At 33.1% G+C, this 18,609-nt stretch overlaps 1 protein-coding gene across 1 annotated transcript; it reads left to right on the top strand.

The window, feature by feature from the left end:
• The first annotated feature begins 3,354 nt into the window (after positions 1–3,354).
• Positions 3,355–18,120, top strand: LOC129217354 (uncharacterized). The gene is made up of 7 exons (XM_054851640.1): positions 3,355–3,411; positions 5,648–6,140; positions 7,212–7,301; positions 8,893–8,992; positions 9,920–9,980; positions 13,085–13,107; positions 17,806–18,120. Exons 2-7 carry the CDS (start codon positions 5,681–5,683, stop codon positions 17,849–17,851), a joined length of 780 nt encoding a protein of 259 aa, XP_054707615.1. The 5' UTR covers positions 3,355–3,411; positions 5,648–5,680; the 3' UTR covers positions 17,852–18,120.
• Positions 18,121–18,609: the final 489 nt, after the last annotated feature.

Below are 18,609 nucleotides of genomic sequence, written 5' to 3'. Positions count from 1 at the left end.
TTACCGTGTTTATCACATGACATAGTAGAAAATTGATCCCAATGATTATAAACGTAATTAACTATGGTAGCACGAATTTCATTAGACATAGCTTCACTATTATACAATAAAAACGAAAGAGATCGGAAAAGACATGCACCATCATCTGTAATATTAACGACATGATGAGGAAGAATAGTTCCGTTCACATTGATGTGCTCCATCCTCAATGAGTTTTTAAAAAAGTAAGTTTTATATTAAGATCAAACAAAGTAACAAATTAAACCTTTCTAATTACATTTGCAAGAAACAAAAAATGTTATTTAAAAACCAAAAATTGAATAGCAAAACAGCATGCCAACAAAATGTACACAGAATAAGAAAAAAAGGGTCCGATGTGTAATACTGAAAGTTATTTGCGAATTATTTGATTTAAGAAAAGCCTCGAAGAATCATGTGAGAAACAACTTCTATGAATGTGAAGCTGTTTAGCTTCAGTATAAATAAATAAATATCTCTAGTTACGTTAAAAAGCAGCGATAAAATCAAAAATTTTAAAAAACCCCGACTGAGTCGCAACTGTCAAACCAAGAGGGAAAATGGAAAATCCTTTTAAAAGCATTATATTATTAAAAATCAATGTCATGTATTTTATTTGCTATTAAATAGAAACTGGCAACAGATAAGAATTTTAAATCCACTGAGTTTAATTTCCTTGTGGGCCGTGGTACCCCGATCGGTAGAGTGTCGGATTCGGGGCCGGAGGATTCTAGGTTCTGGGTGACGCTATTAAATATGCTCGTGATCTCAATGTCCTCCAAGTGAAACGCAATATTTCTAATGCCTCTGGGGGTGCTAGTACTAGGTAGCTATTAGCTCCTGGACTAGTTCTAAATTCTCATTAACTGTTCGATCCATGTTTTGATAGTTTTGACATGGTGATGGTGCTGCCATCTATCGGAATATTTTTACAATACATAAAATAATGGAGGCAAGGCATTTAGTATGCAGTCTTCGACATAAATACAGTTGTAGTCAGTTGTGACTCTGAATAGGTATAGGAATAATTTCCTTGTCGCGGTCGTGGTGCCTGATCGGTAAGGCATTGGACTTGATTCGGGGCCGGAGGATTCTAGGTTCTGGGTGACGTTAAATATGCTCGTGATCTCAATGTCCTCCAAGTGAAACGATACCTCTGGGGGTGCTAGTACTAGGTAGCTATTAGCTCCTGGACTAGTTCTAAATTCTCATTAACTGTTCGATCCGGTGATGGTGCTGCCATCTATCGGTACATAAAATAATGGAGGCAAGGCATTTAGTATGCAGTCTTCGACATAAATACAGTTGTAGTCAGTTGTGACTCTGAATAGGTATAGGAATAATTTCCTTGTCGCGGTCGTGGTGGCCTGATCGGTAAGGCATTGGACTTGTGGCCGGAGGGTCTCGGGTTCGATCCGCGCTGGTGGAAGATCTACCGTCGTCATTAATGGTGACTGGGCGACGTAAAATATGCTCGTGGTCACTATGTCCTCCAAGTGAAACGATACCTCTGGGGGTGCCACACCGGAAAGTTATTCGGCTCCTGGCCTGGTTCTTAATTCTCGAACTGTCTATAGATGGCCCCACCGATCTATTGTGTTGCCTTCTGAAGGCAAAGCGCCTGGCACGCATTTCTGCATAGTTTGAGGACCAGAGGTCCCTTTGATAGATGATAATTTCCTTGCCGTCTAACTCTGGCAGCGTTGGACGGCAAACGATCCACCGGTTACACCGCGTGGTTAGTCCGGTGTGGTTATGACGTATTTGGAATTTCTCTAGGAATTCCGGTAAAACAGCTGTGTTTCCGAACGCTCGTGGTTAAACCGCGGTAGTTCTAGTTCAGCAGCAAACGACACTCCAATCAATGCGTAACTTTCATGATAGGCAAGTCACGTGCGTTACGATCAAAACATGTAACACCACCGGATTGGCCAATGCAGACTTTGTGATCTTGCTAACCGCTTCCAGACAGCGGTGCCACAGGTTGCTACCAAGTCTACCGCCAGAAAACAACCTGTAACGGATCCGGCGAGACTTCCACTTTCTTGAAATGAAGACACAGTTCTTGATAAAAACACAGGAGCTTTATTTACACTATGTACAGTAGAAATCATTAACAACTGCTAAATTAATTATCAGCAATTAAGCAAATATCACTCAACACCGTAAACTTATCGGTTACACACGTATTTACTTCCAAATACGAAAACAACACAGCGAAATGCCTCGCTATAAACAGAGCAAATACGCTCTCAGTTCGAAATCTCAATCGAAACTAAACTTTTTATCACGCGGGACGCCTTTATAAACATCGAAGAAGTTTCCACAACATTCTTACTGTTTCCCGAAATGCGTAGACCGTTATCAAATTTTATCAATGAAAAGAAAAGGAAATAGGGGCTCGTATACTTCAGCCGAATGAAAAGGGGTTGTATATTCATTACGGGAAACTATTTACAGGTTACGTTACTACAATAATTACTATTTACAGAATTTGTAACAAACCGCAGCGTTTCCGAACGCGGTTAAGTGACGTCACCGGTTCCACCGCAAGCGTTTCCGAACGCTTGCGGTTGCACCGAGGCGACCGATCCGCGTTTCCGAATGCACCCTATGAATTCGTTTATCAATCGCGTAAATAAAGGCTTAGCCGTTATTAAAAATCTGCTTTAAAAAAACATTATAGTTCGAAAATTCTTTGAAGTATGGAAGTTCCAAACACATTCTATCAAACGCGGAAAATTTTTTATCTTTATTTAGGTATTTAGGTATTAAAATTTAAAATTTTTAACTATGTTTCCACTGTATAAATTGCGGGAAACCTTTTAGAGGTTTTTAATTAATATCTTCGTTAATTAATGTCATCCAAAGATGTAACATAACTAAGAACACTCTCGATTAGCTCTTCGCAAAATTTTTCCACAAGTGTTTGACAGTTCCCGGAGCTTTTTTTTTTTCTCTTTTTGCAAAATAAATTAAAAAAAATAAAAAAGGTAGAAAGAAAAGGGAAAAACCTCATCGGTCTCATTTTTTCTTTCTTTTTTTCACGGTCCTAAAAAAGGGGGATTGAACAGGAAAGAAGACAGAAAAGAAAAGGAGTGGATGGAAAAATCATCAGCGTTCTGAGAATTTTTTCAAAATTTCTTGCTAGGCAGATAAAAAAAAAAAAGGTCGAGAAAAGCTGTTTTTTCGGCAATGTAAAATGCGCGATGATTTTTTATGGTCATGATTTTCAACCTTCAACGAAGCGTCCCGCTTGTACATATTGGAGAGTAGAGACTGTATGTCCATCCCTTTCATCTGAACGCTGTGCCTTGGCGCCTAAAGAAGTAAAATAAAAATGAAAAGCAACAACATGAAGCGTAAAATTGTTCTTTAGAAGTTTTCTCCAAAGTAAGTGTTTTATTAACTGTTTTTTACTCTGATATAATGTTATCGGAATATCAATTTTGTTAGAAATGATGGTTACTTGTCATTTCTCTTCAGAAAAGAATATAGAAATTTTATATATTGAAGTGACTTATGTTTTATATCTAAAAGGTTTTCACTAACAATAAGCTGAGCCTAAGATTCAAACTTTTAAGTGGAGAGAAGACTCCCCTTCCAGCTTAATGTGTGAAGGGGGGTTACATTTGTTTGAGACGGGGGGGGGGGGGGGGGGGGGGAGTTTCACTCAAGAAAAAAAAAAGGCGAGCATCCGACCCTGCTCTTGAGAATGCTTGAACCTTTTTTTGGTTTTGACATAATCAGGGGTGATTGTATTCCGGTATTTTACCGGATCTCCAGTATTTTCATCTCGATTTCCGGTATCTTCATCTTCGAAAATACCGGAACTCCTTTATTTTCAGAAAAAACCCACTTTTGTAAAATTTAGGTCGATGTTTAATGAAATGTCGAAAGTCCAAATTGAAGACGTTTCGTTTGGTATAAAAAGTAAGCAACCGTCATGTCTCGTGTTTTGCAATCTCTATGGTAATTATTGAAGAACAGCTGTGGTGGGAGATGGAATAAAGCCTTATTAAGAAGAGGAAGGAGGGTTACTTGATATTTTTCCCCTTAATATTTTCTTTTCAAGATGTCCAGCATTTCTCTGTTGCATATCTTAATATGCAGATGATGTAACAAGGGGTGCCCAATCTCCTCGACTGCGATGGCACCCCTCAATTTTACCAAGCCCCCTCTTCCGTTAAGAACTGCCACCCACTAATAAAAAGACTTAAATTCTTCTAAATTAATTTCTCCAAAAGGTTCTGTGGTATAATCTGCTTCATGATCCCCCCTCCCTCCCCGACACAAACACATGAAAATCCTTGCTGTAGCTATATTATTAGAATAAATTGCTAAAATATTTATTCACAAAGATGGCCTATGGCTTTTTCCTGTTGCAGATGCTTGTGTAATAAGCTTTGCTGCAGTTCCCCCCCCCCCCTTAAAATGTTGAATTTAACGACCTATATATATATCGAAAATATCGATATTTGGAGAGCGATATATCGTGGTGTTAAAATTCGGATATCTCCCAGCCCTATTGCACAGTGATCATAATACATGGTGCCCCTTTTGCCCCAAACTTATTTAATTCTGAAATCTTTATGCACTTTTAGTAAATGAATGTAGTTAATGGTTAAGGATTCAGATACAATGGAGGAAAATAAATCATACTTTAAAAATTTTTAAAAAATTAGAAAAATTAAAAGAATTTAATTCCTTCCATGCACATGGACGTATTAAGTCCAATAAAAACTTTGAGTTTTAGCCCCAACAAGTAATTATGTATATAAATGATGTGTACATACACGTAATGTGTATATATGTCTATCAAAACACTTTTTCTTCTTGGGAAAAAAAGTTCAGGTATTTTTTCATGGAGTCACAATCACCCCTGCATAATGACTGCCACGGTTTTGGCTTAATTTTTAAAAACCTAAATTTCTGTCTAAAACTTGTCTAACATTTATATTGACAACAAAATTTTCTTGATTCTTAGTTTTTATAAATGTTGGCTTCATTCATCGAAAGAAACTGAAAAAAAAAAAACTATTGTGTAAAAATTTCCTAACAGTGGACATTTTTATGCGTTGTCATTAGTAATTTTTTAAAAAGTGGGTGGATAGAATGACAGCAAAACTTTGTTCCAATTCTAATAGTGATAACATGAAATTTCTCAAAGATATTTTGGTGTTAGATCATAAGTCTGAAATACAAATGTTGACTTTAGTCTATTGACTTTACATCCATAGGCTCACAACATTTTGCATTGAAAAAAGGATTTCTTGAATCCCAAAAACATATAAGATAAATAAATACCTTCGTGCTGAAAAGTAAAGTAAGAATTAACAATGTCAAAAAGCAAAAAATATCAGACAAAAGCACTCGGTATCCTTTTTGTTGGATATCTTTTCATCCATAAGCTCATTTATTTTGCATTGAAAAATTCGTTTCTTGTAACACCGAAACGCCTGTCTGCAGTAATCCGCAATTGTTTTTTTGACATTGTTATTTCTTACTTTACCCAAAACATATGTCTGCAATTTTTTGCAAATTTATGCACATTAATAATTGTTGTTTATTTAACTTTTATGCCATTACAATATTTGTAAAAGCTTTCTTATTACGTAAACTGTTTTAGGCTGAAATGACTTCCTGTATTTGAATTTTAACTATGACTTCATTGGCTGAAGGTAGTGAGCCTGATGCTTCAGCAGAAGATGCTGCTCCTTGTAGCCTTGTTACTGGAGAAGAGATGATGCCAGAGGTTGTCATCAGTGATGAAGAGCAACAAGAAGAAGTAGAGAATTGTCCGGAAGTACCTCCCAAAATTTCTAATGAAAGTAGACACTCTATTGGGACTTTTTCGGTACCACATAACAGCAGACTAGCTGGAGCCAGTGTAAGTCTTGGCACTGGAGGTGGTAGAAGTAATAGGCCAAGTCAGAGTGAAAACACATTAGCAAAATCTCAATCTGAAATTCAAGTTAATACTACAAATTCTTTGTCAGTGAGTCAAACAAGTAAAAATAGTCTGATGACTTATTCAAGTTCTGGTACTTTTTATGATCACTCGAAGAAAAGAGCAGATATACGAGTGCCACCAAAACCTGCGAAGCCTTCAAATGGAAAAGGTGCTATTTTATTTCTATCTGGTTAAAATGTTAAGTGATGTCTAGGAATTTATGTTAAATTTTATAACTTTAATCTTATTTTGTGAGCAGAAATTTTGCTTTCAGTTCTGTTTACTGTCTATTTATTTGCTTGGTTGTACTTATACAATTGGCTACTTTCCATTTTGAATATTACAGACTACTATGCAGATCACAGAATTGGTAAATAACATCCAGGTTGAGTAAAGGAATCAAGCCCTCCACCTCTCCTGCTAATGCAAACAACTAGTTACAAGTGTGACCTCTCAGCCACAGATGATAGATACCCTGTTAGTTCTAATTTAAATTTAAAAAACAAAAAAAAAATATTTAATGTGTGCGTAGGTGCTGTTTATTTATTTTGGAAAAGTTTTATTTCATGCTGAGTTCTTTGGCAGCTTAATTTATTCCAATTGTTTAGGCGGAAACAATCATCACAAAATAAAAGTTATCAATAAACTTCATAAATTTTTTTTTGATGAATGTGACTTGCGAAATGCTATTTCAATGGCTAGAAGTTTTTTTATGCATTAATTATTATAACAACTGTTAGTATCTTGTAAAAATATTAATTGAGATTTTACTAAAATAAAAAAAAGAAAAAAAATTCTAAAATAAAAATCTTGACAAATTAATTCTAACAATTTTGAGAGATGATTGTGGAATTAAAATGTGTAGAATATTAATTCAGACTTCTAAGTCTATTTTTGTAGATTAAATGTTAGTAGAAACAATTGAAGTTGGGTTTAAAAAAAATCTGTAATATATTTTAATTTTACTCATTTTGTCAAACAAGGGGTTTTTCCCCCTCTTTATATTTGTTTATAAATGTTGGTATTTTTATGCATAAACTTACATTGAGAAAAATAGGTGGCAGTGGGACTTCGGTTATATAAGAAGTAAAATGTATTCTATTTTTTCAAAAAATAATAAGCATTCATAACTTTTACTTTTAATACAAAGTTTTGTATGAAGCATTTTGTTCTTCAGAATTTTAAATGTTATAAAAGTTTCTATTGTATGTTATTTATGGAAGTACTTTTTATGACATAGATGCTACGACTGATTTTCGACAAATGGAGCAAGGATTGTTGCAGCTTCTTGATGATTTTCATTCAGGAAAACTTGAAGCATTTGGCAAAGGTATTCATTTATTATTTTTTTTTAAACATGAAATCTTTTCCTTTTAAGAGACTAAAATAATATGGTATATTTGCTTTAATCAGGTGTAAAAATTTGTGTACTTTGAATGATTTCTCTTACATTAACTGTAAATTTAAAACAACTATGTATTAAAGACAAAAATTATTTCAAACTACATTCATATATATATTTTGCAATAACACTCTCCAGTGCAGAATTAGAATTTCTTTCAGAACTTGCTGAATTTACTTTCTAGTATACCAACATGTTTTTCTAACATCAGCTAAAATTATCTCTCTTAATTGGCTTGATCTGTGTAAATTATTTCAAATATGCAATTATAAGATTTGAACTTGATTTATGAAATACATACAGTTGCCCTTGCTTAGGAGGCTATCAGATGATCCGTCTTATTTATGTTGTTAAAACCAAAGTCGGATTTTCAACAATGTTGATTTTAGAGATCTAAAATCAAATATTTTTCTGTAATGCATTGAAAATAACTTGATCATCCGTGTTTTAATTAGGAAAAAAAAAAATTGAGGAACTCACTTCGAGGTTTAGGGCAACTCGCCAAAAGAAAAGGTAGCTTGAAACCAAGTTACGTAACATTTGCTTTATTGTTCTAACAAAAAACCAAATATTTCAAGGGTCGGAGTCCCCATGCCCCCAAACAGCACCGTCTTGGATATCACCCGTCTGGGGGGTTGACACCCTAAGTGGAATTGCAAGTTTTTGAAAAATATGAAGTTAAAATGTATTTTTATGACTACAAATTTAAAATTTTTTTGGGAGATAAACCCCCAGACCCCCCCATTTTTGTTTGCTTTTTGTACATTAGTCCACTTGAAATTTCATTGCAATACAAATGTAGTTTCTGAAAATTGCATGAATTTCATGTTTACATTTTTTTTTAGTGTCTGTGTGTTGGAGGGATGGGGGGTGACACCATAAATTACTGCCCCAAGTGTCACCCATGCTAGGTACGCCACTAGTATATTTATTCATGAAGAAATGGGTGTACATGAACCAACATTTTCGCCGCTTGGAAAAAAAAATATTGCTTTTAAATGGAAAGAAATGTAGTAACAAGAATTCAACCACATATTGTTATAGGAAAGACATTGTCTAGTCATGCATAAGTCTATCTAAGAATGCTCTTTAGAAAAAAAAACTGTTTATTATTCTCTTGTTTGATAGTTTGTTTTACTTTTTTAAATGATTTAAGGTTTTAAATTCAAACAAATGATATTTTACTTAATTGAAGATATTTGAGACTGTGAGAAGCAAAGGGATGTAAGTAAATGTTTTTAAGTAAATGTTTTTAAGTTTTGCATACAACCTGTTTAAAGTTCTGGCCCTAGGTAGGCTTTCATTGAAAAGTTTTTCTAAATCATGCTGTATATGGCATCTACCAGGACTGCTAGTACGATCTCTTGCGCTAAAATAGAGGGGTGGTTCACCTACTTTTTGTGCTAATTATCTCCAAATTTTATTTTTAGCATTTACATCACTTTGCTTCTTACTGCCTCATTTGTATGTTCTGTAAGTCCTTTATCCATATTCTTAATGCTTTTTCTTTAATCCAAAGGGCAAAATTGTACTTTTGAAAAAATGCAAAATGTGAGAGAACAGCAAGAAAGACTTGCTAGACTTCATTTTGACTTAAATGCACAGCAAGAAATTTGCGGGTAAGCATCATCATATGTTTTGTTGATGTTTTTAAATCAGCTTTAATAATTACAATATTCCAAAACTGTTGCAGTGATTATAGATTCAAGCAATAGATTACTTGTTTTAACTTTGATGATAGATGAGCTATGTCTGGTTTGTATAAGATTGTAGATATGGTATGTGCTAGATTATATTATTTATACACAAGCTCTGTAATTTAGTAAATTGGTTAATTTAAAAATTTGCTTTTAATATTTAAACACACACACACATACATACACACACACACACACACACACACACACACACACACACATATATATATATATATATATATATATATATATATATATATATATATATATATATATATAATTCATATGTTTGACACATCAGAGCAAAAAGTTATGTCCACGTTTTTTTGACTTGCTTTATTTATTTTAAACTTTTCAAGCCAAAATACTCAAAAGTTTTTTCAGAAAGTGAAAGGCATGATAATTGAGTTAAATAAATACCTTTGTGTGCTTGAAAATTATAATAAGAAATAACAACATTTAACTGCACAAAACTGCAGATTACTGATTTTATTAATAATCTGCAATTTTGTGAGATTAAAAATTTACATGATAATTGAATTCAGTGTTATTATTTTAAATACATGATGTTCTCATTTTCTTATTTATTATTATCAGTAAGATTGTTTTTATTATGAGCATACAAATTCTGTAGTAAAAATCTATGCACTATTCAACAAAATTAGGAGCTGTCTCATATTATCGAATTAAAGAATATTTAATTTCTTCATATTTTTAAACACCTTTGCTGAAAATCTAAGCAATATAAAAAACTTGTTCCTGATTTTTTCCTCAAGTTCTAATTGTTTTTATTATTGTTGTTATTTTGCTTTTAGTCTTATCCATTTCAATTACTTATTCTCTTACTAGACAACATACAGATGAAGGTATACAAATGGCAAAAGGAAACCTTTCAAAGCTCATGGAAAATGTAATTATTTTTATGGACTTTTTTCCTTTGATGTGCCTTGCTTTAATGTTCATTTTAGTTTTTACTTCCTTTTAAAAAAAAAGGAAGTATTGTATTTGCGAAAAAAAATTTCACTCGAAAATCGACCTTAATTTCCATTTTGCTCACACCCAAATGAATGTTGAGTTTATTTTTCAACCTGGCCACGCGTGGATATGTGTCTAGGAACATACAGACACCCGAAATATACATAATCACAATTCCAGAGTTAATTAAAACTAATTTTCTCGTGACGTTTGTATGTGTGTATGTGTGCATGTATGCCGCATAACTCAAGAACGGAATGTCCTAGAAAGTTGAAATTTGGTACTTAGACTCCTAGTGGAGTCTAGTTGTGCACCTCCCTTTTTGGTTGTATTGGAATGCCCCAAAGGGGGTCTTTTGCCTCTTTTGTGGGGGAAATCATTGTTAATTTCGATGTAGACTCAAGTGGTGTTATAATTTTGCAGACACTTGTCGCCAGTCTTTTGGTCACCGTTTTATCGCCAACTTGGCGAGAAATTTGGCGATTTTTTTTATTTTTTAAATCTGTTTCAATTTGGCCACTGTTGGTGATATTTAGAGAGTAAACTATTGAATCACATTAAAACTGCCAATAATGAGAAAATGACATTAAATTGGAGTAAAAGGAAGTCATGTGATGCACACATCAGCTCGTTATTTCTAACAAAAAGGGAAAAAAGTAACTTATACTTTTGATGAATGATACTTTGTGAGACGCACACTGGCACACAGTTTCACCCTCTTTCAAAAATTTTATTTATTCTAATGCATGCGCAAATATGATTCTGCTCCAGAAAAACTCCTGATTTTCAGATTTTTTCATGGTTTGAAGTAGGGATACGCCGATAAGCAAATTGGCTGATTACCGATTAATCAGCTTTTGATAATCGGCCGACTAATCGGTTCTCGCTGATTACTGATCATAATAATTATTTTTAATATCCTTATTTATTTATTTATTTTGAACTTTAGAAATAGTTAACAGTTTAATTCTGAGAGAAGATTTTTTTCCTCATTCTTGATTTTCCAAAACTAATTTCAAAACTTCATTCAAAATTCTCGATCATTGGCCGATTAGGGCTAGTTAATCATTACTGCTGATTAATTGGTGCTTCCCTAGCTTGAAGCCAGAAGTTTCAAAATAATCAAGATCTTTCATAAGTTCTGTCTTACCATTCCTATTTGTGTACTTCATCTTCTTTCCAGTCAAAAGAAGTGAGAAAGAAAAAAACATAAATAACGAATTGCTACAACTTTGCTTTTTTTTACCAATGGTTTTTAAGGGAAATGTCGATAAGAAAGTGGGAGGAACTGACTTTTTTTGTAGGCTCTTGGCAAGAGGAAAAAAGAAGAAAAGCCAAGTTATATAGAGTTCATGATACCAGATAGAGGCACAGGAATGAGCCAAACATTGAACAGAAATTTGACTAACTTGAATGTGTTGAAGAAAAATGATTTAGAATTATTTATCTTACCATTTGCATTTAAATGTGTACCCAACCTTTAATTTGTGCTTAAATTAACTCTGTTTTAGTTAACTTAGAAGCGTTGAACAAATTCCACCTTGTGTAGAAAAATTCAGACTTTTGAATGGTTTAAAAATTTTAATGTGTAGGGAAAAAATCATGGAATTTTGATACTGTCCCAAGAATTGGTGAATAAATAATTAAAATATTAGAGAAAGTGCTCTCGGGTCAACATCCCCTGGCCTATTTCACCTTCTTGCTTAGAGTTATTTATAACCCTCAGATTGCTGTATTGGGTACACATTTAAGTGATAGTAGCAGTGCTCTTTTTAGGAAAAAATGTTTGAGGAAACACCTTTTTTTTTTTTTTGAGTTAGATGTCATGGTGGACAAATTTTTATTCAGGGAGAATAGGTCAGTTTAGATTCTTAATGACAGTTTTAATTTAAAAATCAGACTTTTTTTAAGATAAAAAAGGTGATCTAAAAACAATTTACATTAAATTTGCGTTGTTTTTACAAGAAAATTTTAATTGAAGCGCAATGCACAAAAGAAGATGTGCATCAACATGTATGGTAACACTAAATTACATGAACACTTGTGTTCCTCTTTAGGGAGAAACACTTAAAACAAAAACAGAAAGAAAAAAAAAACTCAATGCATAACCTAACAAGATGGAGTATGTTTCTTCATCTTCCTAAGTGAAAGAAAAAAGAAAAGTAATTATAAACAGTTTATTTTTGAATCAGGGGCACCCTGATAGGTCACTGCAGTCTTTCAAAAATGTCCTTATTCTGCAAATTTTGAGAAATCATTAGAACATTGCGATTCCCTTTTCTTTTTAAAAAGTTTTAAAGTTAGTTGCATAATAACGAGCTTTTGGAGGCAAAGACATCCAGTAAAAGGCTTTTACTGGATGTCTTTGCATCCAAAAGCTCACTATTTTGCATTGAAAAAGGCCTTCCTTGTAACATTGAAACACCTATCTGCAGTAAACTGCAATTTGTGCTATTTGATGTTATTTCTTATTTTTTTACTTTTTATGCTCAAAGGTATTTATTTAATTTAATTTAGATTCAACAGTTATTCAAAAGCAGTCTTAGGAATTTAAAATTAAAATACAACATAGAGAAATAATTAAAAGTACAGTAAAGAATAAAACATATCCAACAGTTACATGGTTTTCTAACACATCCAAAATTTATATACAGTAGGCTGTCTCTATTCTGAACACTCAAGGGACCGAACAAAAGTGTTCAGATTGTTAGAGGTGTTCATTAGAGAGGGAGACTGGATAATGCTTATGTATTCGCCGGGACCATCAAAATGTGTTCATAATATTGGAGTGTTTACATTAGAGAGTGTTCAAATAGAGGAAGTCCTCTGTATTTGATGACTTAGTTAATTTGTTTGGTGACTTTTGTTATTATTTTTTTCATTGTAATGTAGTTATTAGTCTTACTTAATGTATTGCTTTACTTATGATTTCAATTAAATTGATGAATGTATCTTAATCACCATTTTTAATTTTTTACTGAAATTTGATATTGACATAATAGCAAGTTGTCGTACATAGAATTTTATCTTTTTCCTTAGTTACAGAAACTTAGTCTCTCAATGTATCCTTTTGTGATAACATGTAAGTACATAAATGTTCCCCCTTTTTATTCTTCTCAAAACATGCTTTGTTCCACTTTTTAAACTTTTATTGTGTTCTTAGACCTTTATCTCTGAACAAGGTTCAAATATTAATTATTAAAATGTACAAAACACCGAAGAAAATGAGCTATAGGGGATATCGTAAAAACCTCCTAATAGCAAACAGCCATGGGATCACAATTTTTGTCCTTTATCAAAGTGTCCATTATTTTAATGTGTTCTCATTAGTGCTATAAAAATTGAAATGCTAAAGTTTTAAATACATTTCATATTTATTGTAAGACCCCTTAGCAGTTGTTCTGATTTCTCTTGTCTTTCTAATTATGAGGTTCAATATTTAAGCTCATACATGGCTATAAATGATTAAATGAGCACTTTAAGTATGCATTATTGAAAGTGAGGAAAGTGGATTACAATTTTAATTTTTATTTGAATTATTTAACAACAAAAAACGAAAGCGGCCACTCAGACCACTTGCTAGTGTCAAACTAGCCAACATCACTTGACCTGCTGTACTATTTACAAGGCATTGTCACAACTTGCTGAAGTGGACATAAAACCTGTTCAAAAGTCACACATTACTCTGTATTGTTCTGTTACCATACATTTATGTTTTGGGGGGGAGAAGAACAAACAAAAATGTTCATCTTCAAACCCTGTTTTGGAAGCTTTCTTTACTTAGAAAATAGAGATTTATAAATTGAGTAAATGATTTTGTTGCTGTTTTTCTTTAATTTTTGCTGTATCTCATCTGCTTAGAATTCTCTGCCCCTAGCTCCCAGGTTTTAGACTTTAATATGTTTACTTTAAAAAAGTTTCTCATAATTTCTGTAAGAATATTTATCCTTCAGATTTTTAATCAGTATTTGCAGACATTCAGAATTAGTTTCCCGGACTATTTTGTTATTTGGTCTCCTTTCACCCCCTTTTTACACACCATGGAGCAAGGGCGGATACAGGATTTCATTTTTGGGGGATGGAGGGGTCATGCTCAAGAATGTTCGTACGATAATTGTCTAGAACTTAGGTTTTTTCTTTAGGTGTCAATAAAAGCACTAAATGAGCCATTAGCTGGATGACAACTTAATTAATTTTGTAGGAAAATAGTTAAGAAGTGTTATTTCAAATTGCTAGTTAAATTGAATTACAATAGAATCTAAGAAATTACAGAAACCATATCCATTTTTTAAAATTAAATATGTAAACATGTTATATTAGCAATCTTAACAGAGAGAGATGTTAAAAAAAAAAAAAAAATCAAGCACTGTTTTGAGCTCTATAGATTTTTTTTTTCACATCGTCGTATTGTCGATCGTCTGCAAGAAATAGACAAATAGACTTAATATCTCCAAAAATATAAATAATAACAAGAAAAGTAGTCGAAATAAATCACTTGGTTTGACCTCTGTGATTAATCTTTGAAAAGCAGCTAAGGAAAAGTAATTGAAATTTCTTGATCTGACGGAGAACTTAAAACTTTTACTGAAACGATGTTCTAATCCTGTTTAAATTTACATAGCAACTTGGAATATGCTGGGCATCTCGGATACGAGTTGATAAAACACTAATCAAAAATGGTTAGTTTTTTGACTTTCTGGTAAGCATATTAGTTATAATAAATAAAACCAAGATAATATCTTCTAACGACGGTCTGGTCACAGCTCTTTTTAATATTTTATGTACTGATACCTCCATAAAAAAGGTTCATTTCATTCATATATCTGATTATAACAGTTAACTTGTATTTTACTTCAGTAAAAAAGTTCAAGGTTTCAAAAAACCCAGGGAAGGCACATTTCATTAAAACGCTGGTCAAGAAGGTAATATTAAACATACGTTCTATTTACTTAAATATCATATTGCAGCAGTATTCGCACCATCAACCAACACAATAAATAAATACAGGGAAAATCTAATAAAAGTTAAATGTTTTATGAACATGATAAATGGATTAAATATTTGCGTAATATTCGACACACATCCATATTAGATTTTAAATTTGCAGATAATTGACACATCCGTTTTGTATGCAGAAAAATACAAAATAACACAATGCGGTGAAAATCAAACTAAAAATTAAATATCTTATGAATATAATTCGGACATTGACAAATACTCACCGACCGATTCTTTTCAATAGCAGAAAAATCGGAGGTGGATAAAGACGTTGCAGCCCCCGAGTCTGATGCAGGAACTCCGGATCTATCGGTTTCCTGTTTATCTATCTAGCTTTTCCAAAAATGACAGCAAAGTTTTGTCACCCGAACGCTTCATTGTTTTTTGGGAGGTCCTTTCTTCACAAAAGCAGCTTTCTTCAGCACAGTTTCCGTCTGAATTTACGAGAACTCTCGTATAACGAGGTTTCGCGACACGAAACTAAAATTTTACATTACTTGCACGACACTGATTCCAAAACACTGATTAAAACTAAATAACTATTTACAAGACATTAAAAAAATAAAATCAGCACGAACAAAAACGATACACCTAAAAATCACAATCACAAAAGAAGGGAGTAGTTATCTACATAGACTTTACATAAAATATTTACACGTTCAAATATTTATCAATTGAATCGATGCCTACAGCACAGGAAATAGTTTTACAATAGCGGTCGTCGGTTAAATTTATTGTATAAAAAGCCAATCGGCGGGCGACAGACACTTCTTTGCTACTTTTTTTCATTTGACTGGCGCCTGAGGACGGTTCAAAGCAAAGAATGACTCAAGCAAATATACTATTTTACTGTCGACACCTTTTATAATTATGTATATGTAAATAGAAAAGTGACATGTAATACCCCCCCAAAAAAAGGAATTCAAAATTTATTTACTCAATATTTGTCTCAGTCAGGTTTTCTTTCCTTTTTTTTTTTCAAGCAGTCATTTTACCTACTCAAATTCAATAAACCTTATAACATATTCCAAAGCAATGTCACAGATTGGGAGGGGACGTCACAACCCCATGACCCCCCCCCTTCCCCTTTCTTGTATCCACCCATTCGTACAATGCCCCAAAAATTTAATTCAAAATTTTTTTTTCAAGCAAGCATTCATATATTGTCGCGGGTTTGGGGGGTCATGACCTCCATGACCCCCCCTTGTATCCGCCACTGCCATGGAGTTAATTCCTCTGAACTTTTAAACTGTAATTTTATTGCCATTTCTTATCTTACCAATTTTTTTTTCATGGTACTTAAAAAACAAATTCAGCAGGTTGAATTTATGATGTGTAATTTTGGTAATATTTATTGGATGAGTGCAAAAGTTCGTGCGGAGTTTGTGAAAGAAAGTCATACAGTGATTAGGCAAGCAAAACTCTTTATTCAATCAATGATATATTCTCCATCGTTGTCTATAATCTTCTTCCAACGTTCTGGCAGCATACGGATGCCCCGATCATAAAAACTGCGTGGTTTAGATTCGAAGAACGAAGACACGACGTTTTGTAAGGCATTCAAAGAGTCAAGTATTTTTTTCCATTTAAATGATTTTGCAATGACCGGAATAAGTGATAATCCGATGGTGCGATATCAGAAGAATACGGTGGATGAGTTAGGACATCCCATTTCAGGCTGTTCAGTTTGCGTAGCATCTGTCTTGAAACGTGTGGTCTAGCGTTATCTTGATGAAAGACTACACCTTTGCGATTTGACAAACTCTGATGTTTCTGTTTGATTTCTCGGTTCAGATTAGTTAATTGACGTCAGTACTTGTCCGAATCAATCGTTTAGTCGACGGGGAGAAACTCAAAATAAATTATAATATACCCTTGCAATCCCACCAAACACAGAGCATCACCTTCATCGGGTGCAAACTTGCCTTTGCCATTGCGTCACCATGTTCACCTGCCTGTTTCCATGTGCGTTTGTGTTGAACGTTGTTGTACAGGACCCATTTTTCATTGCCCGTCACTAATAGATCCAAAAACGGCTCGTTTTTGAGCCGCCCAAGTAAAGATACGGCAGCAGAAATTCACTGGATTTTGTTGCTCTCGGTCAACAAATGGGGCACCCATATATCGAGCTTTAAATCAAATCCAATTTTTTTTAAACACCGAAAAGCGGTTGATCGGTCAACGTTAAGTTCTGTAGCAACTTCCTCTGTTGAAATTCGCGGAGTATTCTGAACTAAAGAACGCAAAACGTCGTCATCAATGTTGGAAGGTGGACCTGAGCGTGGCTTGTCTTCCAGCTTAAAATCTCCGCAACGAAATTTTGCGAACCATTTTTCCACAGTTCGTTTAGCTGGTGCTTGATCTTGATAAACGTCTTGAATGTTTTTTAAGACTGCTGCAACGTTTATTCCCTTCCGAAACTCGTAAAGCATAACATGCCATAAATGCACTTTATCAACACTCATTTTAAAAGTAATCTTTCTCGAAGCAGTTTGTATCTGCACAAATTATTTTGATTGGAATGAAAGCTGCACATGTCACCTTTCCAACGATCTGACTTACGTAGATAGTGGTATTAATGACAACACGTTACGCCCGTTCTAACGCCATCTATTGCAACTCCGCACGAACTTTTGCACTCACCCAATATTACTTAAAATATTGTATAATTTAAAGATTAAAATGCTAATTTTCTATTTCATTAATTTCAATTTATCTACAAAATTATCATACATTGTAAAAATTCCTTAATGATGTCTTAGAGAACAATTGCAGTCAGGGAGCCTTGGAGGTGATGATGAAAAATAATTTTGTTGTCTGTAACAAAAAATACAGTACCTGTATTTGTGCAATTTTAGTCTTTCATTTAAGATTGTGTGTTTAATTATTCAATTGTATTTTCTGTTGTTTATGCATGCGTCTGGAAGAAACTTTCTGACATTTGTGTAACAGATTCATTGTGATATTTTTAAATTAATATTACTTGCTCATTCAGCAAAAAAGTTATCTTTATGACACTATAAAACTAAACTAAAGTAGTGGTTTTGATCAACAAAATAATTGCAGAAAATATTCTTACATAAGTTTATTTTTTGTCAAAAGTCTTCCTCGATTGTGTTATATATCTCATTTCTTCCTCAATTGTGTTATATATCTCATTTAAATGAGATTTAAATAATTAAATTATTATTACTTAACACTTATCATTGTCCATTTACCGGCTGATATTCTTTGAACAAAATGCTTTGTGTTACATTTAAACATAGTATTGTGATTAATACATAAATATATTTTTTCCCCTTTGTGTTCAATTCTTCATTTTAAATCTTATGAGAATTTCATAAATAATATCATATTGAAATTTTTTTAATTATATTTTAGAGGCATTTGTAAATGCTCTTCAAAGTTTTACTTAAAAAACCTTCATTGAAAATATTATTGCTCTGTAATCAGCTGTAAGTTAATTTTTAATTTGAGTTTTGCAATAAATTTATAGGTTTTATAATTAGTCTTAATCTTAGTATTTTCCTAATTTAGTTTCATTTTTGTTGTTTTCCCAACTTAAA

The sequence above is a fragment of the Uloborus diversus genome, chromosome 2 (genome assembly GCF_026930045.1).
Source record: "Uloborus diversus isolate 005 chromosome 2, Udiv.v.3.1, whole genome shotgun sequence".
Classification (NCBI taxonomy): domain Eukaryota; kingdom Metazoa; phylum Arthropoda; class Arachnida; order Araneae; family Uloboridae; genus Uloborus; species Uloborus diversus.
This window is presented reverse-complemented; position numbering and strand designations above follow the sequence as displayed.